The sequence below is a fragment of the Glycine max genome, chromosome 7, assembly GCF_000004515.6.
Source record: "Glycine max cultivar Williams 82 chromosome 7, Glycine_max_v4.0, whole genome shotgun sequence".
Classification (NCBI taxonomy): domain Eukaryota; kingdom Viridiplantae; phylum Streptophyta; class Magnoliopsida; order Fabales; family Fabaceae; genus Glycine; species Glycine max.
Window position 1 is genome coordinate 1,160,082 of NC_038243.2, and position 24,996 is coordinate 1,185,077.

A 24,996-nucleotide genomic window follows, 5' to 3' on the forward strand; every position below is an offset into this window, starting at 1 on the left:
GTGATTTATTACCTAATCTTTTGGCCAAGAGGCCAGCTTACATAACTGTTACAATAATACTTATTATAATTTAGCTTATTTTATTTTTATAATTACACAAATTTTACCTTTCAATTTCTACATTTAAAAATTATTATTTTTTAATTTCTATTCAAACATGTTTGAAGAATGATAACGATTAAAAAAAGATTTGAAAGTAGTTGTAAAAGGACTAATTAAAAAGAGATATGATTTTTAAGTGTAAAGAGTAAAAAGTAAAATTTAGTCAATGATATAGGAAAGAGATCAATCATTTTTCCTTTGTTTAAAGAAGAAAACCCCATGCATGCCCGGAATTAAGCTGCAACAATTAGTTGTAATAGGCAGAGCCAGTGAGGAGAATGAAGGTCCTTGTTTTCTTTGTTGCTATAATTCTAGTAGCATGGCAATGCCATGGCTCAGACCATGACCATGGCGCAACCTACCAAATATACCCTCTGAGAATGAACACGGGCCAGGGTGGCCACTATATTCCTGAGGTGTCATGCCAAAGTTGGAGGCACATAACATCATTGAGTGGTTTTCGAGGAACCAGGGGCCTCCAAGAAAAGCTTAAAAGATAATTCTCATTTCATTCATGCCTTGCTTCGTTTTATTTACATATATTTATACTATGCTTTCTAACAGAATTTGGATATTTGCAGCTCAAGGAATCAGAATCCGTTAAGCTTGTCCCCCACTACCAAGCAAGCTAAATTCCTATCTCGCCCCTTATACATAATCTCTCAGGTATGATGGTTTAATAATTGGTCTTTTGGGCCTATTTGCTAATTGTACCCTCTGTTCTGCTGTCTCTGCATTTTCCTGATTTGCTGCCATTGTAGTAGCTTGTTCCTCTGTTATAGTGGGTTGCAGTGTTTGTTCCTCCGTATCACTAGGTGACCAATACAGATATGACTCCAAAACTGTTTGCCGTCAAGCTTATTTTTATGCTAAAACCCTCAATATCACTGCCAAAGACATGGATTTTTGACATAGACGAAACTACACGGTCTAATATCCAATATTATGCCGATACTGGATTTGGGTATATGCTCTTTAATTTTTCGGTTTAATTTTCTATTTAGTTAAGATTTACTCATGTGTCATTTAATTACTTTCTACTCCTTAACATGATGCATGGTTTAATTTTAATTTGTCATACATATGATAGGGTGGAACCATATAATGCGACGAAGTTTGGTGAATGGGTTTACCTTGGCAAGGCACCAGCACTACCGGAGAGTCTTAAAATTTAGAACAAACCGGTGTTCCTTGGCATCAAGATTGTATTCATAACAGGAAGACCACTGGCTCAACAGGATGTAACAGCTAAGAACCTAAAGACTGCTGGATTTCACACATGGGAAAAGGTGAAGGACATTGTAGGCCTTGCTTGTGTCCCAGCAAAACGCACGGTGCCCAAAGTAACCCACCACTGAAGTGTACAAGGAAAGGCCCGTGTTCGCGTTCAACCTAATGCATAACGAAAGCCCATATATATAAATAATGGTATGATACGTATGGGCTATATAACGTTGCTACCACTACCAGTGGACTATAATCCATGGATCTAGATCTTTTAAACTAATAAAAGAGTATACTTTCAAAAAAAATTATTTAATGTTTGAATTTGTGATAAAAAGGAAAAATATGTATAAATATGAAATATAAGAGTAAATGTACATATACTTACCTTTTAATTAATATTTTATTTAAACAAATGTGCTGTAGTATTATGTAGTCTTTAAAAAAATTATACAAAATTATATATTCTACATCTACTTAATTCAAAAAGTTTAATAGTTGATTTCATAAAATTTAAAATGATAAGTTTAACATATGATACCTTTTTCTTTTAATCTTTTGAAACAAGAACATCACTTCATAAACTCACATTAGTAATTTTTTAATAATAATTGTTAACTTTTATCAACCTAATTATTACATGACTTAATATTACAGAGAGAGAGATGGAGAGAGATTTATATACTACTACACTTATTTATATATAAAATCTAATAACAAGAAGTTTTTTGGAAATGTAGACCACTTATTGGAATCGAATTCACGTACCTATAAAAAAAATGAAGTTGATTACACGGTGAAATGGCGGGAAGAGAGATGATTTTCAAAACTTTTTGGCCAATACATGCTGCCTCGAGTTGAATAATTTTCTGACGGAACAAATCTATTTTGTTTCCCAGCTGCCAAACATGGACTAATTACTCCACTAAATGGCATATATGGAATCTTTTTTTTCTTTGTTTTTAACAAATTACTGCACTAACATGCTGTTTGTTTCCAAAAGACAACGACACCATCGAATTGTTTTCGAAACTTACAAGCACAAAATGCTAAATAGAGTACGAGTACGTAGTGGTACAAAGAGATAGCAACTTTGAGGTACATCACATATTTACATTTCTGAGCCACAGGGTTCACACTTCACACTCAACTTGAGTAAAACTCATTTCTAATTTTGTAGTTTTCCACTTATCAGCCGTTCCTTATATATATATGATTAGTTTAACCCGATTAACTGTTAATAACTTGTGGCTAAAAACTATAGTCTGTTGCTTTTCATATCGTATGGTGGGTTAGATTCATCTTAAAAATGGTTATAGATAATTATCAGAATGTATCGGCATTAAAGTTAAAGACACTGCGGAATTCTCCATTTTCCAAGTGCTGGAAAAATTAAAAGCTTTCTTAACAACGACATTACATTATCATTCAATCACTAATTACATAAAATAAATTTCTCAATTTTACTAATAATTATCTAAAAATAATAATTTCTTATAATTTCTTATTGGGTGACTATATAAAAAAAGTGTTTAATTTTATGATGCATAAAAATTAAACTCAAATTTCAAGCTATAATTTAAGAAACAACTCATCAATTGCTGGTCCAAACCCGAATTGTCTGGGTCCACACCAAGCATACAAATGAAGTAGTTAAAGTAAAATTCTTTGGTGCAAGGATTAAACCCTTTTTATGGGTCCGAACCAATTTCTGGAAATGGGGTCATCGTGGAAGAAATCCAATTCAGAGACAGGGAGATATGTACAGCACATCACTACGGACAAAAGGCCAGCAAAAGGCCCATTTGGATAAAAATAATATAATAAAATATGTTTTCAATACTTATATATATTTTTTTAAGAATTTGAACCTTACAAAAATTAATGATTTTCGTCCCTGCCACTAGTTAAAATAGTATGCGACCAGAGACAAAAATCATTATTTTTTTAAAAGTTGATGTTTCAAATTGATTAAAATTAAAGTAGAACAATTAATATCAATTATTATCAAAAGTGATTAATGTGTTTAAGTTTGGTTAGATCATTTGAATAATATTTCAAGTTTAATGGTTGGTAAAAATAATCATTAAACATACTTTACTTAGTTTTGGTTAAATTTTAGATTAATTAGATTTTTTTTTCAGATGAACCGACCAAAATATATACATGAGAGGCGTGTTTCCTCGAGCTATAATTAAAAGACACCATTAGACGCTAAATCAAATACTAAAAAGTAGTTATACGTACTAAAAGTATAAAACACCTTTCATAAATGTATTAAATACATACTTAATTGAAATACTTATTAAACTCTAAACATGAAACAGCTGGATAGAATTTGTGTGTGCGTATAAACAAATGGAGCAACAATCTCCATAGTCAGCATCAAGTGACGAAAGCGCAACATAATTAAGATCATCGACCAAACAAATTGAATCTCCAATTTCTTGAACTATGTGTTGTTGCAGACTACGGTATAAAATAATCTTTTGTAATGTTGGAATCACAAATTCACAACGGGTATATAATGTTTGATTAAGGATGTACTTATTAGTTTAATCCCTAATGGCCACTTCTCAACGTCTCTTTCTTTTCTGTCTGTTCAAACAATCGGGGCAGTCAATTAAAATACAGGTTGAAGTTATTTCAAAGATTCTTTATAATCAGCGTTATAAGAGCACTAATTAAAGAAATAATAACATTTTTTCCAGTAAAACATGCTTGAGATGTGTTTAAAATTATAATGAGGTGTATTAATAATATTTTGGCTTAAATGTAATAATGATTTTCTTATTTTATTCTGTGTAATTTTATTGTCTCTATTTATAATTAAAATATTTGATTTTTATTTTTAAAAATACTCAATTTTGATTCTCTCATTTTAAAATAAAATCATTTAATCCTCTTATTTTATAAAATTTTTAATTTTGATCAAATTCTCAATTTTTTTTTATATTTTATTTCTTTTCTTTAGTCTAATTGAATCATAAATCTTTTAAGATATCATCAATAAATAATTTAATTAATTATAAAATAAGAAATAAAATGTAAGTAAAATTAAAGTTTATATCAAAATTATAGATTTTTTAAAATACGAACACCAAAATTGTAAATTTTTTTATATGGGAACCAAATGTTTATATTTTGAAATAGGATGAATAAAATTATAAATTTTTTAAAATAAAAAGATCAAATATTTTAATTTTAAAAATAGATGAATCAAAATTATAAATAGAGTAAAATAAAAATATCAAAATTACATTAGCTAATGTTTTTAATAGACAAAACTATTGTTTTGCCCATCCATTTTTTATAAACTAATCTTTGCACATCCAATTATAACAGGGAAAATTTTAAATATAAATCCAATAAATTTCTCTTTTATTTTGCCTCTACTCTATCTTCTTTTCTACCTTTCTCTCTTCTTTATTTTTCTTTTCGTCTCTTTTTTTCTTCTTTCCCTACACTGCAAAATGAAGTATAAGAGCAAGGATGAATCTAGGAATGTATTAAAGTAAAAGATTGGGTATTCTTGACAAAATTGCCAAGATTATTAGCAATACACTTTTTTAACATATTTTTATAGTGCTTTTTTATTATTTATAAAAAATTATTAAAAATAATAAAATTGTGAAGGATTAAATATGTTTTTGGTTCTTTAAATTTTTATTTTTATTTTTTTTCCTAATTTAAATTTATTTTAAAAATTCTCATTTTTTAATTCTTCATGTGATTAAATACTGTTATGACTTGTGCCAAAATTAGTCAAGAAAAACTCAAAAAATTATTTTTTTAATTGATGGACTGAGAAATTAATTTAAATTTGATGGAAAAAACATATTTAAGCCAATTGTGAATATCAATGTTCCACTCTTATTTAATAAGTATATTTTACTTGTAATTTTATAATTTTAATAAAATTAATTGATAAAAAAATATATTTAAAAAGTTCATTAAAAAAAATGTATGACTACTTGCTAGCCTGCTCAAAAATTTTATGTAGGCATGATTTATTTATCATTATTTAAATAGGTTGAAGGAGCATCGTAAACTATGAAGGGAGAAGGTCCATATCGACACTCTGCACGAAAATATTGACGATGATGTATGGATGAGGGCATAATTATTCTGGGAGAAAGTGTGGATTACCTATATTACCCCTTAAATAACAGTTTTTTTTTCACTTTTCACTCGGAAGCACGTGAGCCATCATAAGATGCGATGCACGAAATAGAAAGCCCGACTCGAAATTCAACAACAAAAATGTTCTCAAAACCCATCAGTCAAATGAAACCTTAAATCATTGCTCATATGAAATTTAAGATTCAAACAGTGCCTTCGGATTAGACCCCATATCCATTCAACCCCCACACGCACTTCTTCAACGCGTGGGACCACGTGGTCAATTTTTTTTTCATTTTTCATTATTTTTCCCCTTTAATAATTTTCTAACATTGTTCAAACTTAAATTAGATTTGAGCTAGCTTAGTCTATCCCTTTTCTTTATTCCAGCAAAAAAAAAAAGTCTACCCCTTTTTATTTATTTATTTATTTCTTGCTAAAGATACAATATATGGGATGAGTTCTTGAAGTTAACAATGAAGGGATGATTTCGTTTGATTGGTATTGGAAATTGGGTTTGCGTAAACTGTATTTTTACTTTATGAACTTGTATTTTCAAAAATGCTATTCAAAATGTTGATATGATTGTATCTGAATTTAAAAATAACTTATGAACGGATAAAAAAAAAACTTATGATTACTATAACCGAAATATATAATCTTATCTAATACATAATTATGTATCGTGGAAGGGGGTAAAGGGTTATAATGGCACAGTATAGACGAAAACTGGCTTGGTAAGCCAAGGATTAGAATTTTAAAATGCTTTCGCGGATCCGTAAAGAAAAAAAAACAATTGATGTTGAGAAAAAGTATGCAGAAATACTTAGAGGGGTATAAAAAGAGGAAAAAGTGAAGATTATAATGAATTTTGTGATATGTTTTCTAGAAATTAAAAAAAATTATTAACTATTTATTGGCTTAGCTAAGATGAAGTTTAGTCGAAGAAATATTTTAACATTTTTAAGAAGTAGTACATAGTAATATGTATTTTTATATATTTGGTAGAAGAGAATAATTTATAGACAAGTGAGAATAAAACATATATTAAGTATAAAGTTACTTGTGTAAAAAACAAGAGTATAAAGTTACTATTTTTTTCATGAAAATTGATGGTAAATGTATTATTCTTAAAAAAGCTGAAAAGTAATCAAACAAATTTTGTAAATTTTTTTAATCCCTGAAAGTCTCATTTCTTGAAAATATAGTTTAGTTGAGAATGGAAAGAAAAAATTCTACAGTAAACACTAAAGAATAATGGATAATTTTTTTTAAAAATATTTATATTTAAAAATACAACGTTTAAAGTTATCAACTAATCACATTGTAGTTTTAAATAATAATAAAAAATTATTATTTCACTCAATGGCTAAAAAATATCATTACTGATCACTAAAATAAGAGAAATTCAAATGCTCTTATCCTTCTTGAATTAGAGTTTTTTTTTCTTTCTATCAAAAGATCTTTGCTATTGATTCAAGGCCACGCCTTAAACTCTACACGACACACATCTAAAATTAATTATATAAAAAATTCTCTTGGAATGGATTGCCAACTTTCATGAGAAAAAAAGACAAGGGAAGGGAACATATTTAGTAGTGCCATTGTCATTGCCATTTGATGCTGGGCCATTTCACGCAATTTTTAGATGTTATTCCCACTTGAACGGCACTAATTGAATTCTAGCGGGTACACATTGGAAACTTGAAAGCCTTCACATAATTAGCAGGCAATATCAGTAGGAGCATTGGAGCTTAGTAAATAAAATTAGTGGCAAGCATTGGGTTCAAAGTTTTGGCCTAATTTATTTATGACTAATAATTTTTCTGTTCTTCCACTGTTGATAGCCAAACACATGAAGTACTATCAATGTCAAACACATTTTTCAACCATTACTAGTGATCGAAACTAATCCTAGTCAGCAATGTGAAATACCCCACATGCACATAGATCCCATCATTTTGTTTTGACTTTGAAAGCCACCATGAAGTTTCTATGACCAAGCTTTCCTTTGATGGGTTTACTAACACAAAGTAGTGTTCAAGTTTTCTGTGTATTGGTCTTTTACTGTATTCCAAAAGCAATACAGCAACAAGCACTGTGAAAGTAAAACTGTTGGAACTTGGAACTACAATCCAAAACCAGAAATTGGTATGCAATATTATGTACTTAAAAATGACCAGGCCAAATTCTTTACTAGATGTAAATCATTTGATACAAGAGAAAGGGCATGATTGAAAAAAGAAAAACTCTTTAATTAAAAGAATGTACACAAGCAGAATTGAGAATTGAGAATTTCATCCCTGAATTTGTAAGTTGTAAGCACAAGTGAAAAAACATATTCTAGATATTACTAACATCATTTAGACTCAATTGCCTCTCAAATATTCCTTGTGATTGTCAAAAATTCCATGAGTCTTCTTGAGTCTGGAAGAAATTGGATGATGGCCTTTGCATTCTAACACCACTTATGCTGTTTCTTGCTGCCATCATTTCATTGAGTGAGAGCCTTTTCTTGGGTTCAGGTCTTTGCTTTGGAGCACTATGAGACCTTAGTTTTGCATTGAATGACTGAGTATTGGCCATGTAGTTGGGGAAATTGGAGTAAGGTCTGAAGAAGGTGTCTCCACAAACACTCTTGGCTGGTGTAGCTGGAACATTAGGCCTCACATAGTTTGTGAAACGTGGGGTGCTATGAGCTGTGGAGAATCTACACTCATCAACATTGTAGTACCAATCAAAATCTTGAATGTATCTGCAATCAGGAACTGAGATTCGACCCGGGACTGGACAAGGAAGAGGGGATGAGATTGCATGACAGGACATGTCTTCTCCACACTCAGACATTGTAGAGGTAAAGCGCCTAGACCTTGATCGAGTCTTGTATGTGTCAATTTCAACAATCTTGGGGCTCTCATCAAAACCATTCAAGGATGTTTCATAGGATGTAGGTAGCCTTTTACTGTGGAATTCACTCCTTGTTTCATCAAATCGTTCCTAAAAGTACAAAAATGACACAACACAAGCAATAAGACATTGTTTGTTTGTTGATAGATAGATAAATGATTGAAGTTGGCAATCCTTCAGGACTAGAAAACCAGTTTTTAATTACCACAGATTTTCTTGCAAGAACTTCAGGTAGAAATCTGTTTTCTTTGCTCATCGAGCGACGAGCTCGCTGTGTTCTAACAGCAGTTTGAGCTCTTATTAGAGCTTGCATACTGTGAAGAGTTGCAGCAGCCCTCTTTCTAACCAAATACCCTCTAACAAGAGCTTGTATCTTAACCAATCCTTTCAGTGCTCTAAGAGCCTTCCGTGCCTGAAAGTAAAAAACATAAAAGTTTGAATTGAAAGGGCTAGTATAGTACTTGATAAAATCATGAAATTGACAAAACGTATAAAAAAAATTGTCAAATAATGAAGATGGATTAATTAAAAGGGCATCAAACAGAAAAATAAGGATTTGAATAACAAGACAAGTCAACTCTAACGTGGAGAATAGAAAGTGCAAAGGGTAGTTTGAATGACCCAAACAGAAAGTGAAAGACACTGTTTCATTAAGAATCTAAAATAATTTTTGAGAGGAGACAAAGGAGTAGGAATCAAGCAAAACACTTCACTTAAACCAACCAAATAAATTTGTCCAAGACAGAACCACCACAATCACAAACCAATGCAATTTACCAAACAGCATATTCAAAATCAAAGAAAACAGACATACATACACACATTCATACCCACATAACCAACACCAAAATTTTGATTTGAACCATCACAAAAAGACAAGATACATACCAAGTAGCCTCTAAAAAAAGTTTGGATCTTCACAGCAGCCCACTTCTCCCTGCTTCCACTGAACAATGCCCCTCTCCCCTGGCTTGTGAGCCTCACAACTGCCACAGCCGCCTGCGCAGCGGCCACGGCGGCATCAGCAGCAGCCGCGGTGGCGGCTGCCACCGCAATTGCATGCTTGTTCTGCTCATTCTCTGTCTCAGAAATATAGGATCTGAGCCAGGTGTTATCAGTGGCAGGAACTGAAGGTGGCACATCCTTCCCTGGCTTGGCAAAACTCCACCTTTTCTTCTCCTTCTTGTCAGGAGCCAATGAGCCTGAATTGTCACTATGGTCCTTCTCCTTCTTCATCCCCAACAACCCTTTCAACCACCTGCTAGCTTTCCCCATAATAATAACTTCACGACTTTTGAGTCACGATCTGGAATAATGAGAAACGGTGCCAAAGTTAAGCGAAACTTTGCCTCTTTTGGTTAAAGATAAAGAGGGTTTTGCTGCTTGTAAATGAACAAGTGTAGCAACCAAGTGAAAACAAATGGTTCAATATACAAGGGACAGGTGAAAAACTCAAACTGAAAATGAAAAATTCTTGGTTTAAAAAATTGGAGGGACAAAGAAACAAGTGGAGTTTAGTGCAAACAAAAGAGGGTGTAGTGTAAAGTGTAAAGAATCTAGCAGAAGAGAAGGGATGAGAGCAGGATGGATGAAAAGATTAATAAAACGGGGTAAAATGAAATTTCATCAGACAAACAAACTTTGAAAATTATAGTGAAAAAGAGGGAGGAGAGCAAAAAAATGGATAAAGCTGGAACTTTTTTTGAAAATAAACCCTCTGACAGGACCTCGTGAAGAAGTGCATTAGAGGACAAAAAGCGGTCACAGAAAGTTAGCAGAGGCTCAAAGGAAAAAAGAAAATAACATTAAAATAGTAAGCATAACGCTTCAAAATCTCACCCCCTTGAGTAAAGAGACAAGAATTACAGACAAAGCACAAAGGTGAAATCCTATGAAAAAAGTGACAATAATAATCATAGGGAAAAGCCCCCCCAACACCCAAAACAAAACAAACAGCTTCTTATCTGATCTTGAATTCAAAAAAGAGAAAGAGCGCCGAATTCCCTTCCCACCCCACTCACTCACTCCAATAACACTACCAAAGTACCAACAATAACCAATTCCTCTCTCTCTCTCACACTTTGAAAGCATTATATGTTAGTATTATGCTACAAAAATGCAATATTTATTACTTTGTTGTTGTTTTCTCTCTCTCTCTCTCTCTCTAACTTTCTGGAGCAACGTGTAGTACATATGAAAGATACCCACTGACAACAATCCCGTGAGCTTGGTTCAAACCGGGCATTGAGTAAAAGGGTACTTCAAAGGCTCTCCCTTTCTTTCTCTATTATGTTGCTTTATTTGAAAGAAAAACTGGACTGTGAGTTAAGTTCTGCAACCGAATAACACCACTTTAATGGCTAAAATGAAAACTTGGTAGCATTGATAGTACACTCTGGTGTGTACCATTCATTAAAGGTTATACCAACTAAAAGGGCTGCTTTATAATACTAATACCACTATACTATCCATCTTTTTTGTCCCGATAAAATAATAATACTACCCCAAATTTGGGTCTGAGATATTGCAAAAGATTTTTCAGTTTCCGTTTCCTCATAGCTCAACAACAGTGATTCTAGAAAACACTTTCTCCCTCGCCATCATCATTCCACTGCTTACCCTTCTCTGCCACACGTTTCTCTTTCTCTTCTCCAAAAAAAAAAAAGTGTCTTTCCAATCCACAAAAAACCAAATCAATGCTGCTGTTATGTTTACTCCTTCAACTTCCTCTCTCTTCGGGCTACACCATAACAAAACAACACTATCTTGATCTGATTTGGATAACTAATAATTACCGGGGTGGGTTATAAGATTCAAATTTTGAATTTAAATAGTTTTTAATTAGTCCAATCTTTTAATCAGTGGTATATCTTGGGGAGTTTTAACTTATTTTGGGCTGGTTTATTAGGGAATACTAAATACTAGCAATAACCAGGTCAAGGAAAATCCTATATTTTGGGCACGCACTGACTCTTTAATTAAGGACAGATTTAAATGAGGAAAATTTTGTTGTCTGATTATAATAATTATACTAGAAACAAGTTTTTTTAGCTGCGAGGATATACCCTGTTTATTGATGTATCATTTTAGGTTTAATATAATTTACATTTTTTTAAAAAAAAAAACCAGGTTAAGAAGAAATAAAAAACAAAACAAAACTCTAGTGTAAGGACCCATTAAGTGGGTTTTATGATTATATTATAATGTGACAGAATACTCTGTGATCAGAAACATTTTCTCCGAAGATTTTGGCAGACAGTCGGAATCCTAATAAATTGAATTCAATGTGCCCTTCTGTGATTATAAGGATGGAAGAGGAAGTTGAAATGGGTCTAATTATGAAAGGATACTCGTTGCCACAAATTTCTTTATTTGCATCCCATCATAATTGTATTTTGTATGACAAAATTAAAATGTAAGGATTTTTTTTTAAAATAATGATGTTTTAATCATATTCGAGTCAGATCATCGACTATAAAACTTTTCTTCCAACTATCTAATGTAATAACATATCCACTTCTACTTGAGATCTCTATTGAACTAAAAATACTAAAAACCCGGGAATTTCCTTAACTGTGTTGTGTTTGGTTGAGTTTCTTGAATGTGTGTTAGACTCCATTTTTATGTCAAAATCTTTAAAAATAAAAATAGTAAAAACAACATTTAATTGCTTCAAGTGGTCGTGGATCCAAAATTTTCAATCTGGAAATACAATTTTGAGGCCAGAATCACGTAAATGACGTGAAAGCTATCCCTATTTTCTAGTAGCTTTACATTTGACGTGAAAAATCACATGTGATGCGTTATCGAACACGCAGTAAATTAAACATGCACTGAGTTTGTTCTTCAGTCGGAGGAAAACTTTTAATATGCTAACGCTAAGTTTCAATTTACGGCTTCAACTTCAACCTTCCAAATCATCATAAACTATGGTTGCTTGTAAGATTTTCCACATAATAAATCATAACTAACTAAACATGCGCAACATTATAATATTACATAACCTTTTTGTTATGGTGCTATTTTTTGTCATTCATTTAAATATATGATATCATATAGTCCATATATATTGATGATGCAAAATTTTGTGCAACATTGAAATAGCCAAAGCTGAATTCTAATCAACAACCAAACACCCAGCTGGTTCTATTTGAGTAACAGATTGTTGGAATTTTTGGGTATAAACTATAATCCGACCCCTTTTGACTTAGTGACGTAAATATATAAATATATATTAAAAGATACGAAAATGAAAAGAGTTTCAAGTATAGTTTGAGTGTATCTATGTACTGTACTGTACTGTACTGTATATAGTGTGAACAGTACAAAATGGTCCCGAATCATTGCAATGAGCATTCCAGTCTGTTTATTTTGTACGCGTTACTGGGATTCAGTGAAAGGGAGGGACCAAGAGACTAACCAGAGTTGAGTTGAGTAGGTACAATAATATTGGACCACCATTCCTTTATAGTATTTGCCTTAGGTATATAAACAAATTCCTTATGACAAAGCAAGTTTCTTCTTTGACTCTGCTCTTTTAGTTATGGGCTAGCTAGAAATTAGGTTCGTTCATCTCAACTTTGAGCCCAAAAACACCTTTCTACAGCCCAATTTGTTTCACAGTGCTCACTTACATTGAAGTCATTCTAATCTATATATGTACTTTAATTATATCGACAGAAATTGTGAACAAGACTTTCGGGGACCATGTGAATTTTATTTATGTTTTGTATTAAAAAAAAAGTTATAGCTAATGATAAAGATAAATTGGAACAAACAAATGTCCTGAAAATACAACAACTATAACAAATTAAATAGTGGCTCATTACTTCTCATCTATCCGAAAATAAAAAGTGATGAACTAATTGTTATATTATTGCGAAGTCATTTATGAAAGATGGGCACCACAGGGAACAAAAGGACTGCATTGCGGCAATGGTTTAGGGAGGACAGAACTCGTCCAGCTATATGGGGTATCATTGACGAAATTTAATTAGTTTGATGCAATGACGACAATGATAGAATGCGAATGGAGTAGCCTTTTTAGTATGGGGTCAAATTAGGGTGGCTACTTATTTCATCTACATACATATTAGCCAAAGTCCAAAGATAACAGGTCACTCCACATAATGCATGTGTGTTTTTTTTTCGATGGAAATAATGCATGTGTGATAAAAATCGTATTAGAATTAGGGTCGAGTATGGTAGTCATTTCGCTTTAAATTTTGAAATAATTGTTTTTGTTCTTGGTAAGATTTGGTCATTCTAAATTATTTTCTTTATTTTTTTTTGAGAGATTCTTATTTAATTTTTATAGCTCCAAAAATTGAATTAATTGTTTTTAATCTATAGAATTCATTTTAGGAGAAACTATTAATGTTCTTTTTTATTGCTCGACAAAATTTAGACATGTAGAATGATCACATGATCTTTTGCTAGGCATAAATAATTAACCGTTGTCATGTAATAATAAGGACCAAAAAGTATTGAATTCAAATTTTAATGGGATGAAAATTAAAAAAGCCTTTTTATAAGTGTACAAAATTTAGAACCAAAACATATTTAACCATGATTTCATCAATGCAAACAAAGTTGGGTATTTACATGTTTCATCCTCTCATGAGACATGGGATTGTGAACAATATAATGTAGATGGTAGACAGATTGTCATGGTATGGAGGTTGATCCAAGATAAAGTGTAAATATGCCAAGAGGAATCAAAGCTCTTGAACTAACCTAGTATATGAGGTTATTCAACGCATAATATAGCTATTATATTATGAATAACCTACCAAGCTGATAAAAAAAAATTAATAGCCTACCAAAAATATTGTTTGCGTGTATGCAACAAGATAATATATTCTTTAAGCATAAGCAACGCTTGAATAACCTACCAAAAATATTTTTTAAAAACAAACAAAATTATTTATGTGTACCATTTTATTAATATATTATAATATGAAGATATAGAAGCCATATATTACTATGTATTTTAAAATTTTCTTTTCAATTAAATAAGCAAAAGAAATTTAATCATTATCTTTCTTCCTTTTTTCATCTCCATCCAAAAAACAATATAAAATAAATACCTTATTTGTCTTCTATTGATTTCTTATTTTTACTTTTTTTTCCCTCTTACTTCTGCTTTACATTCAAATAAAGTATTAACAAGTAATGTCAATTTGATGAGATACCTATTGGTTTTGTCTCGTTGCAGAAAAAACAAAAAACAAAAAACAAAAAGCTTGATTGAAGTGTAGCTAAAGTTGTTTTTACGTGACAATGTTCTTGAAGCCAACCTCTTGACTCTTGTGTTGGTGTGTTTATGGCCGGGCTTATCTCTGAACTTGATTCCAGCCCATGTATTTAGCGTTGGGTCTAGTCTTGTCTTTTAACAAAAAAAACAAACGTCTTAGAATTTGAACATACTGGGTCAAAATGACACTGAGCTAGTAAAGATAAATACTTCTTTATGTGTGTATGTGACTGTGTTACTTTTGTTAATAATAACATAATAATAGACTTCATTATGAATATTATTTTCTATGATAAAATATAAAATAAAATATACAAAATACGTGCATTTAAAACTTTAATTTTAGAAAATGTAATTCAATTAATAAAGGATTATTTATTTTACAGATATTTATTCTATTTAATATCAGTGGTATGACAATCTCTACAACAATTTCTGTGAAGACAGTGGATAAAAGGAAGTACTTTGTTTAAAAACATGGCAATTTATTATGTGTTGATTTTGATATGGCATGGAGGTTGGGTTTGGGTCTCGTGATATTGGTGATGTGGATAGTGGGTACATCAAAGCTCTACTATCTTTTTGTACTACTTGTATCTGTTTTGAGTTACTCATAATAAAAAGTTGAAGTACAATTAATTTTAATTTAGAGGATAACTTAATTTATTTATTTCTTTTAATAGATATTTATGAAAAAGTTTTCAAACAAGACTTTTTCTAAGAGTATCTCCAACAGGACTTTAAAATCATGTCAAATAATTTGAATGTGATTTTAAATATAAGGTAAGTCTAAACACAAAATATATAATGTGACTTTACTCGTTGCCAATTCCCAACATTTGAAGAAGAAAAGTGGAGAGTTCCTATTCCATTTGCCCCACATCTTTCTAAAACCCTATTTCTATCCTTAGATATTATTGGGGCTACCACAGAAAATTATGATACGAACAGAAAGAACGGCCCATCTCCTCCTTGCCACGTCTTATACTTCTCAAATGGTTTGCACACGACACGATCACACGTTCTCTCTCTCAACACTTGCCATGGGTTGAGGTGCTCTATAGTTGTTTCAGAAAAATGAGTCTAATAATTTGTGTGTAAAAAAAATCATGTTCATAACTAAAAAAATAATGCTTATTATATATAGTAATCTGTAATCGAATTATTATTATTATTATTTATTTTTAAGAAGCAACCGTGCTTTGTTTTCGAGCCAGGGCGGACCAAGACTGCAATTAGAGGGGGGCCAACCATAGAATACTAAATGTCAATTATGAAAAGTTGAACATAACTTTCTTTCTGTGGTTTGATGTCTTTCAACCTTTATCTTTGGTCAATGTGAGTTTCCAAATTTTGGAAATTATAACAATTTTATGTTATTCTACAGACACTTTGAAAAACAAGAATTCCTTTTATTAAAAAAAATAAAGTTTACCGATTTGAGTTTAACAAAATTTTTTAAAAAATGATTACATGATAACTCGAATTATTAAAATATATTCAGATAAGATTTCTATAAAAAAAGAAGATAAAATTGCTATTGATTTTATAATTTAAAAAGACAGGAAATCAAAATTGATTATATAATAACTAAATTTTGATCAAATAAAATATTTAAATAAAATTTCTTAAAAAAATATAAGATTGTTATTGATTTTATTGTTTAGAAAGAAAAAAAAAGTCTAAAGATAAAAAGATTATATAATAACTAAAATTAATAAAATATAATCTTCAAATAAGATTTCTTTTTAAAAAGCTAAAATTATTATTAATTTTATAATTAAAAAAGTCAGGACATTAAAATTGATTATATAGGTATAACAACTAAAATTTGATAAAATATAATATTTAAACAAGATTTTCTAAAAAGAAAGTCAAGTGATAAAACAAATAATAATCTATCTTGTATAGGAAAAAACATTATTAATAAGGATCATTACATAAATGGCTTAACTATCAGAGTACGGAATATATTCCATTTCACTTTGCCTAGTTTGAAACAAATTATCTCAGATTGCTGCTCCACTTAAAGTGTAATTCTATACTAATTATTATATAAACAATACATAACAATATATTTAATTTAAACTTTGTAAACAAATCAGGGAGCCAAGGCTCCCCTTCCTTCAACGTTGGTCCCTCGTTTTAAGATAGATTTTGAGAAGATTTCTGATTTTGTCAAGTATAACTTCTTGTATTATATGATAGATATTGAGATTTGATGAAAATATACAAGTTGGAATAAAACTTGCATTGAAACAACTACAAATTTAGTGTTGGTTAATGAGAGCTAGCCCAACATATGAGTTTGGGATGGAGCATTACCTAATGCAAGGTGATTTACTTGCGTCTTTCTTTTTACTTATGGTAGTTGAATGACTTAATGGTCTTATGAGGGTGGCAAAGACAACAAATTTGTTCAAAGGAAGGAAAGTAGGAAATATATATAGTGGAAGAAAATTGGTATTCTTTAATTTGCTGATGATACTCTTTTTCTAGGGAACCTTTTGTTTAGGATATGATAAATCTTGAAAAGTATGTTGAGATGTTCTGAGTTCATTTCAGGACTAAAGGTTAATTTTCATAAAAGTAACCTTGCATGCAAAACTATGACTTATAGATGATAATATTTTTCAGTTTGTCTCGTTCATGAATTATTTTGTTATGTTCATTTCTTTTGTCTACCTTGGAGTTCCGGTGGATGCAATTCCAAGGAAGGAATCCACATGGGATAAGTTGGTAGAGAAAATAATAGGAAATTTTTTCAAGATGAGACAAAAGGATTTCGAAAAGGTGTATGAAAGACTACTGAATTGGGACTTGTTGAGATTATCTCTAGCTCAGTTTTAATTTCCATTTGATATTATTAATCTCATCATGAAGTGCACCACTTTTAATTCTTTGTCTTTAAAGTAGAATAATGAGATTTGTAAAAATCTCTCTCCTAAAAGGAGTCTCTATTAAGGGAATCCTATGGCTCCATATCTTTTCATGCTTAATTAGTATAGAGAAGTTGGTTTTTCTTATTCAGGAAAGATTTCAGACACGTGAATGACAACCAATTAAAGTATCCAAAACTGGCCTAACCTTTTCCCATTTATTTTTTTGCTGATGACTACCTTCTTTTCACCAAAATGTGTCCAAGTCTGCAGGCTCATATTGTCAAACAAACGTTAGATATCTTTTGTAAAGCTTATAGGTTCAAAGTAAACGTTCAAAAGTCTGTATTTGTGACATCAAAGAATGTGGGAAAAAGGATTATATCCCAATTTTCGAACATCAATGGATTCACTCATACCATGAAAATTGGTAAGTAACTCAGACTCTGATTAATGATAGGACATGTAAAAAATTCAGATTTTGCCTTCATTATGGACTGTATCAACTCGCGTTGAGTTGGTTGGAAACCAATTTTAGCAGCCACCGACGTAAAAAAAATTCTTAGCGGGGGTTAGAAATAGTTTGAGGTTAACTATATTTTTGCTCCAATTTTTTTTTTTAAATTTCACGTTTAACTAGTCCCTAAACATTTTTTTAGTATTTTTGGTTGTTCTATTTTTCTCTAATGATTTTAGTTCTTGTTATCAAATAACATCATTAATTAATTGTTAATCTAATATTCATGTTTGCAACCTAATGACTTGTTACAATATAAAGGAGTTTGATGAGATAATAATATGTAATCTTTTAGTAAATTATATTTTTAATTTCTCATAAACTTATTAAAAAAATTACAAGTGATTGCCCCATGTTAATCAATGTTTTATTCGAGAATAGGAACTAAAACTATAAAAAAATTATAGAAATCAAATACATTCAAAAATTATTTAGGGATTATAACTGAACTTTACAAACAATTTAAGTACAAAAACATAATTAACCAAATTAATAATATTTTTTGTAAAAAGAATATCACAAATTTTTATAAAATACATAATATCATAATAAAATAAATCCAGAATATTTAATTTAAGCTTATATTAATTATAATTATCCTCAACTCAATTTCATAATTTGAAGATATTCTGTGTTTTTTTCTTATATTTTTACATCCATTTAAAAGAAATTATCTTATGGAAACAATAATTAATTTTTTATGGGGCAAAAGTTTTTTTTTATACATATATAAATAAATAATCATTGTGGGGGCAATTGACCGCACAATGATGTATGTGCATCCGCGAATGATTGTTAGGTTTGTTCCAAATACTATACATATATATGCCATGCATAATCCATGGTTACATGAAAGTGTTTGCGATCCATACTTATAGAGAAGCTCTTAGGGTGAGGTTGGAGAGAGAGAAATAGAAGAAGAAAGAAAGACAAATGGTTCTATCTTGTTACTTTTTCACTTAAGTCCCACTTAAATAAAATAGAATACATAATAGGTGTTAATCATTAAAAAATTGTACTTATTTTTTTAAATGAATATATTTTTATGATAAATTGAGTAATTTTTATTAAATAATCATATCAATACATAAATATTTATAATAGATTTTATAATATTAAAAAATTAATTTTGATAATTATTATATTTTGATAATAATTTTAATAGTAGTTAGAAATAAAGATTGAAAAAGTAAAAGGTAAAAAAAAACAAATGAAAAAAAGTAAAGAATTTTAAAAAATATAATAAATAATAATCGAAACGTGTGTAACAATATTATTATTGCTTCAACTAATAGTTTCAAATTCAAAATAACCTAACCTTGTGTTGAGTAACATTAAGTCCTATGCATGTTTTGATAAAATTGTCAATTTTTTATTTTTTTTTTGAAATAAATTACTTTGATGATATATTTAACTTGTTGAATCTTGTTTTATATATTAATTACTTTTAAATGCATTTTTTATTTTGAAACATCAAAATCATATATGATTATAATATGATAATAATATTATGTAAATATTTAAAAAATTAAATTTATAATGATTTGAAATTATAACTGATAACGTCAAAATATTTATTATGGATGGAGGGAATCGAAAACAATATTGAACACGTGAATTTAAAATCTCTTTGAAGCACTAATAATTATAAAATTAATAAAATCCTTAATTGTGTGATGCTATAAATATCTGAGAAAAATCAAGAAAGGGCTAACCCCACCATTCCCTTCACCGCGCTTTCTCTTTCTCTCTTTTTTCTGTTCTACAATCTCTTCCCTTCATCCTCCTCTTTCAGATCTCCCTTTATTTTTCTCCCTTTTCGTTTTTCTTCGATTTTGAGATCTAGGGCTTTTTAATTTCCGCAATTACTCGCACCGCTTATCTTTTCTTCGTTCTAGGGTTCCGATTTGCCATTCAATTCGGTTTTCCATTGTGGGTTGTGTCCGGATTCTCGATCGGTTCCCTTTTCTTCTTCTTTTTTTTTTTTACTCTTAAAAGTTTTCTGGGTGTCGTTTTGTTTGAGGTTGTTTTTCTGAGAAAAAAAGTTAAAAAAAATCCTTTTTTTCCGGATATTTGTGCGTTGAGATCATGGGGGGCTCTGAAGGGGTGGGAGCATCGTCGAAGCAATTCGGTGTCACAAAGCCCATATCAATGGCTGGCCCATCGGCTACTGATTTGCAAAGGACTCGTGAGTTAGAGAAGGTTAGTTTCATTGTTTTTTGTATATAATATGACACGCTTTTTGTTTATTAAGGGTTTGTTTATTTATTTGTCTGAAAAATTCTGTTTTGTTTGCAAGTTTCTCGCTGCTTCGGGGCTTTACGAGAGCAAGGATGAAGCTGCCAAGAGGGAAGAGGTTCTTCACCGGCTTGGAGAGGTAAAGGGAGAGATAGAGAGAATTTTGTTTTGATGATTCTTCGTTGTAATGATTGTTGCGATGCCGAGTTGATGTAATTAATTGTTTGATGACGACAACTCACGTTGAGAAACTTATATGTATGATGATGTCAAACTAGGAGTTGTAGGGGTAAAATATGCAACTTTGTTTGAATTGATAAGGGTGTTTATTTCTCTTACGAGGAGCTTAGTCTAATTGAGTGGTTAATACATGCTTCTTATTATTTATCATTTGGTAAAGTTCTTTTTCTGTTACTTTGTCTTGCTGGCAATAATAATCATTATAGTTTGAATTGTGGTTGTGACGATGGGGTCTTGTCTCCAATCGCTTTATGAGTATACGGTCATTTACCATCTATTGAGAAGCTATTTAGTTACTTATTATGAGGGTAATCATTTTGCTTTTAATTTGTTTTCTTTATTTCAGATAGTTAAAAGTTGGGTGAAGCAACTGACCCGCCTTAGGGGATACACTGGTCAAATGGTGGAGGATGCAAATGCTATCATTTTGACTTTTGGTTCTTATCGGCTTGGTGTGAGTATCTTACCTCCTTGCTTTGCATTCGCACATTCACATCTTGGTTTATTGCTGTTGAATCAAACAACTCAATAATGATCTTTATACCCTGTTTGGGAATAAGATAATCTTACCAGTTTGCAAGGGATTGTATTGTTTTTTAGCTATTAAACATGGTTTTTACTCTTTGTTAAGTTCTGTATGTAATTTTCTTCACCTATTTTTTTATTAATTGATTAATTAAGCCTATATTCATTGGTTTTTTTATGATGCAGGTTCATGGTCCTGGGGCTGACTTGGACACTTTATGCATTGGGCCGTCCTATGTAACCCGAGAGGTAGATTGGGAGTGCAAATATTTTTTTTTTATTGTGTGCTTTATAAACATCATTCTTAATTTTTATATCTGGTTTTTCATATTTTCATCACCAGGAGGATTTTTTCTACACATTGCATGATATCTTAGCTAACGTGGAGGAAGTCACAGAATTGCAACCAATTCCGGATGCTCATGTCCCAGTTATGAAATTCAAGTTTGATGGAATATCAATTGACCTCCTCTATGCCAGTATTTCTAGATTGGTTTTACCTGAAGTAAGAAATCATTTTCTTTTTCTACTTATTCCTGAATAAAAGAAATCTTCTAAATGAAAGGGGCAAGCTTCCTTTTATATAATCAGTGTTTTTGTTTATCTTTGTCAATGAAAATTTTAAAATGGGCTTTTAATCGTTCACTTTGTTTTTTGATGAATCCTAGTAGGTTTTCTATATTCAGATTGAGTGTGCTTGATGTTATTATGAGGTCAAAGTGACCTCATATGCCTGACTCAGCGACCTGCATCATGCAAGTTTTTGTGTCATATTTTGGAACTTTGTTTCTTTTTGAATTTATGAACAGGACTTGGATATATCTGATGTCTCTGTTCTACACAATGTTGATGAGCCTACCGTGCGAAGTTTGAATGGCTGTAGGGTTGCAGATCAAATTCTAAAGCTTGTTCCTAATATTGAGGTATTTTTTCTTATTGCATTAACCCTTCCATTTCATATTATTTACTGTGCCCCTAATACTTCTACACTTTCTTTTGTATGGCTTATAGCACTTTCGTACAACACTTCGCTGCTTGAAATTTTGGGCCAAAAGGCGAGGCATTTATTCTAATGTTAGTGATATTTTAAATTTTTTTCCATCTTCCTTACTAATCATTCAATTGCTTGCTTCCTGTATCCACTAATATGGTTATTGGCTAGTTTATAAATATTTCGGTTATGATTTTTTTGATGTTTATTTTCAGGTGACTGGTTTTCTAGGTGGTGTTAACTTGGCACTTCTTGTAGCCCGAGTGTGCCAGTTTTATCCGAATGCAGTTCCAAGTATGCTTGTTTCCAGATTCTTCAGGGTATATACACAGTGGCGGTGGCCAACTCCTGTCATGTTATGTCCAATAGAGGAGAATGAGCTTGGGTTTCCTGTTTGGCATCCTGGTAAAAATCCCCGTGACAGATCCCATCATATGCCAATCATTACTCCTGCCTATCCCTGTATGAATTCTAGTTATAATGTTTCTACGAGCACCCTTCGTGTAATGATGGACCAGTTCCAATATGGCAACAAGATCTGTGGGGTAATCATTACTCTTGTTTAGTTCTTTAGAAATATTTTGAATATTAATACTTATTTATCTTAAATAATTGGTAATTATTCCTTTGTCTAAAAAAATCCAGGAAATAGAATTGAGTAGAGCTTGTTGGAAGGCTCTGTTTGAACAGTACAGTTTCTTTGAAAGCTATAAAAACTACTTGCAAGTTGACGTAGTTGCTGCTGATGCTGATGACTTGCGCAGTTGGAAAGGTTGGGTGGAATCACGGCTTCGCCAGCTGACTTTGATGGTATGTTCATTTATTTATCTTGGTGAAATCAGGACAATTTTTAAGTTGTTACATGAGAATTTATAGAATTTACAATGAATTTGTATCCTGTTTGCAGATTGAACGTGACACTTTTGGGAAGTTGCAATGTCATCCCTATCATCATGAGTTTGTGGATACTTCAAGGCTGTGTGCACATTGTGCTTTCTTTATGGGTTTGCAGAGGAAACAGGGAGAGGTTGTTCAAGAAGGTCAGCAATTTGATATACGAGGGACAGTTGAAGAATTTCGGCATTCTGTTAATATGTACATGTTCTGGAAACCGGGGATGGAGATTTATGTTTCTCATGTTCGTAGAAGGCAAATTCCATTCTATGTTGTTCCTGATGGTTATAAACGATCTCGGCTATCAAGGCCAACATCACAAGTTGAGAATTGTAAATCATTTCATAATGAGGTTTCGGGGACTGAACATGTTGAGAGAATCCGTAAGAGGAAGAACAATGACGGTGTGGATGTGAGGGGGGATGCTATAGTTAAAAGGCAATCTGCTAGTCCTTCTGAAGATAGATTGGCAAGACACAGCAGCCTTGGTACTGGTGGTTTGTCTGTTGAAGCTGTATCTGATAGACAAGAGTTGAGAAATGTTGAGTGCAATCATTTGTCAAACAGTGGGCAAGATGAGTTGGATAGAACAGAGTCTCCAGAAGCTGCTTCAAATTCTAGTGTGATTACATCTGTTGGTTCTTCTGAAGATACTGGATCTGTAACAGTGGCAGGATGTGTTGAGGAAAGCACCGGGGGTGTTGAAATGATGAACAATGGCTGGTTTGAGGATAGCACTTATGGGAATGATTCTGTCACACTGGTGAAAAATATAGTGGCAAGTGGAAATGAAGTGTTTCAACATGAGCTACAGGAGCAGTTTCAGGTTTTGGTTTTCAATTTCTTCCTGATTTTTTGCTTTCTCTGTTACATATTTTACTGACATGATATATTTTTCACCTATTGTTTCATTAGTATAGTGTTTTTAGCTATTTGATATTTTTTTAATTTCCTCTTTTTACCGTAACTGTATAGATTGGACAGCCAAGTGCACTGATGTGCAAGGTCTTCCCTGGAGTACTGTAAAGCCAAAATGCAATGATTGTATGGCTTTCGGTGATGCATGATATCTTCACTAAATCTGAGTGATGTATTAGAGATAGCCTTCTAAAGGCTGCTCGTGCACATTTGAAGAATTTTGCACATCTACTGTTATATTGTTTCAATTGTTATAACCTTTTTGTTAGCTTATCTTACAATGTTGTGTACTGACCAATTTACCTTTTTTTTTCCTGGGGCTTTATTCTGAAGCCGAATGCAACGCTAGGGATGGTTCTTGATTCTGCAGAAAAGGTTATTTCAGAAGTTGTGCAAGAGCCGGTGATAAGGCATGTTCTTGTTTAATAATTATTGTTTTTAGAGCTGGTCTATCTGTATTTTGTCTTTATGCTGTCTCTTGTGCTTTTTGATGTATCAGGAGATTGAGACTATCATCGACAGTGTGAGATATCAGTAGCAATATCTGGAAGTGGCAATCTTTCAGTGGAGAAAGAAGAGAGCCAGCAATTTGGGTAAGTACTAATTTAAATGGCTGGCCTTCATTTCTCTATTTTTTTCAGGCTTGCTTGATCATTCAAGCTTGCAAATTGGGACTGATCCGAATCAAGCTGAAGAGCTGGAGCTGAGATTTGTCAGCCCTTTGTACAGTTTTGCATTTTTTGTGCATTTGACTCGATTAACTTTACTAGAAGCTCTGTTTAGGATTCTTACTAAACTTAGGGGCATATTTTAAAGGCTCTTGCTGTACTTTGCTGTTGTTTTTGCTTTTTTTTTAGGGCTAGGGAGATCCGGGGAGGGTGGGGGTTGGGTAGTGTTTTCTACTTTTCTAGCAGAGGGAGTTTATTTAGCAGCAAGGCTTATATACTGATATTGTTGTACTGCCTGAGAGGTTAGCATATAAACATGACAGTGATATGGCAACTGCTGTCTCAACCTTCTGCTGTACATTTCTTGGTTTCTCGCCTCTGCTCAACATCCAACAATTAGTACTATTATCGTGTAAATTCCATTTCACTAATTAACAAGAAACGAATATACACCAATAAATTATGATTCCATATTATAGAAACATACTAACCCAGTAATAACTACTTCCACTTAA

The 24,996-nt window shown here is 31.7% G+C and overlaps 2 protein-coding genes across 4 annotated transcripts; one reads left to right on the top strand and one right to left on the bottom strand.

Moving 5' to 3' along the window:
- Positions 1-7,682: 7,682 nt before the first annotated feature.
- IQD22 (protein IQ-DOMAIN 22) lies at positions 7,683-11,078 on the bottom strand. The gene is made up of 4 exons (XM_014777638.3): positions 10,488-11,078; positions 9,244-9,661; positions 8,561-8,767; positions 7,683-8,445 (listed from the first exon to the last, which is right to left on the bottom strand). Exons 2-4 carry the CDS (start codon positions 9,628-9,630, stop codon positions 7,849-7,851), a joined length of 1,191 nt encoding a protein of 396 aa, XP_014633124.1. The 5' UTR covers positions 9,631-9,661; positions 10,488-11,078; the 3' UTR covers positions 7,683-7,848.
- Positions 11,079-19,702: 8,624 nt separating this feature from the next.
- Positions 19,703-24,815, top strand: LOC100798218 (nuclear poly(A) polymerase 4). Of its 3 annotated transcripts, none has more exons than XM_014777642.3 (12): positions 19,703-20,209; positions 20,307-20,384; positions 20,832-20,939; positions 21,197-21,259; positions 21,354-21,515; positions 21,820-21,933; positions 22,022-22,084; positions 22,217-22,546; positions 22,647-22,811; positions 22,909-23,721; positions 23,871-23,939; positions 24,147-24,211. In XM_014777642.3, the coding sequence occupies exons 1-11, from the start codon at positions 20,096-20,098 to the stop codon at positions 23,919-23,921; spliced, it is 2,061 nt and encodes a 686-aa protein (XP_014633128.1). In that variant the 5' UTR covers positions 19,703-20,095; the 3' UTR covers positions 23,922-23,939; positions 24,147-24,211. The 3 variants fall into 3 exon arrangements, with proteins under 3 accessions (XP_014633128.1, XP_006583045.1, XP_014633126.1); XM_006582982.4 differs by lacking the exon at positions 23,871-23,939 and adding an exon at positions 24,313-24,815 and having other exon boundaries at positions 19,704-20,209; positions 24,147-24,223; XM_014777640.3 differs by lacking the exon at positions 24,147-24,211 and having other exon boundaries at positions 19,704-20,209; positions 23,871-24,138.
- Positions 24,816-24,996: the final 181 nt, after the last annotated feature.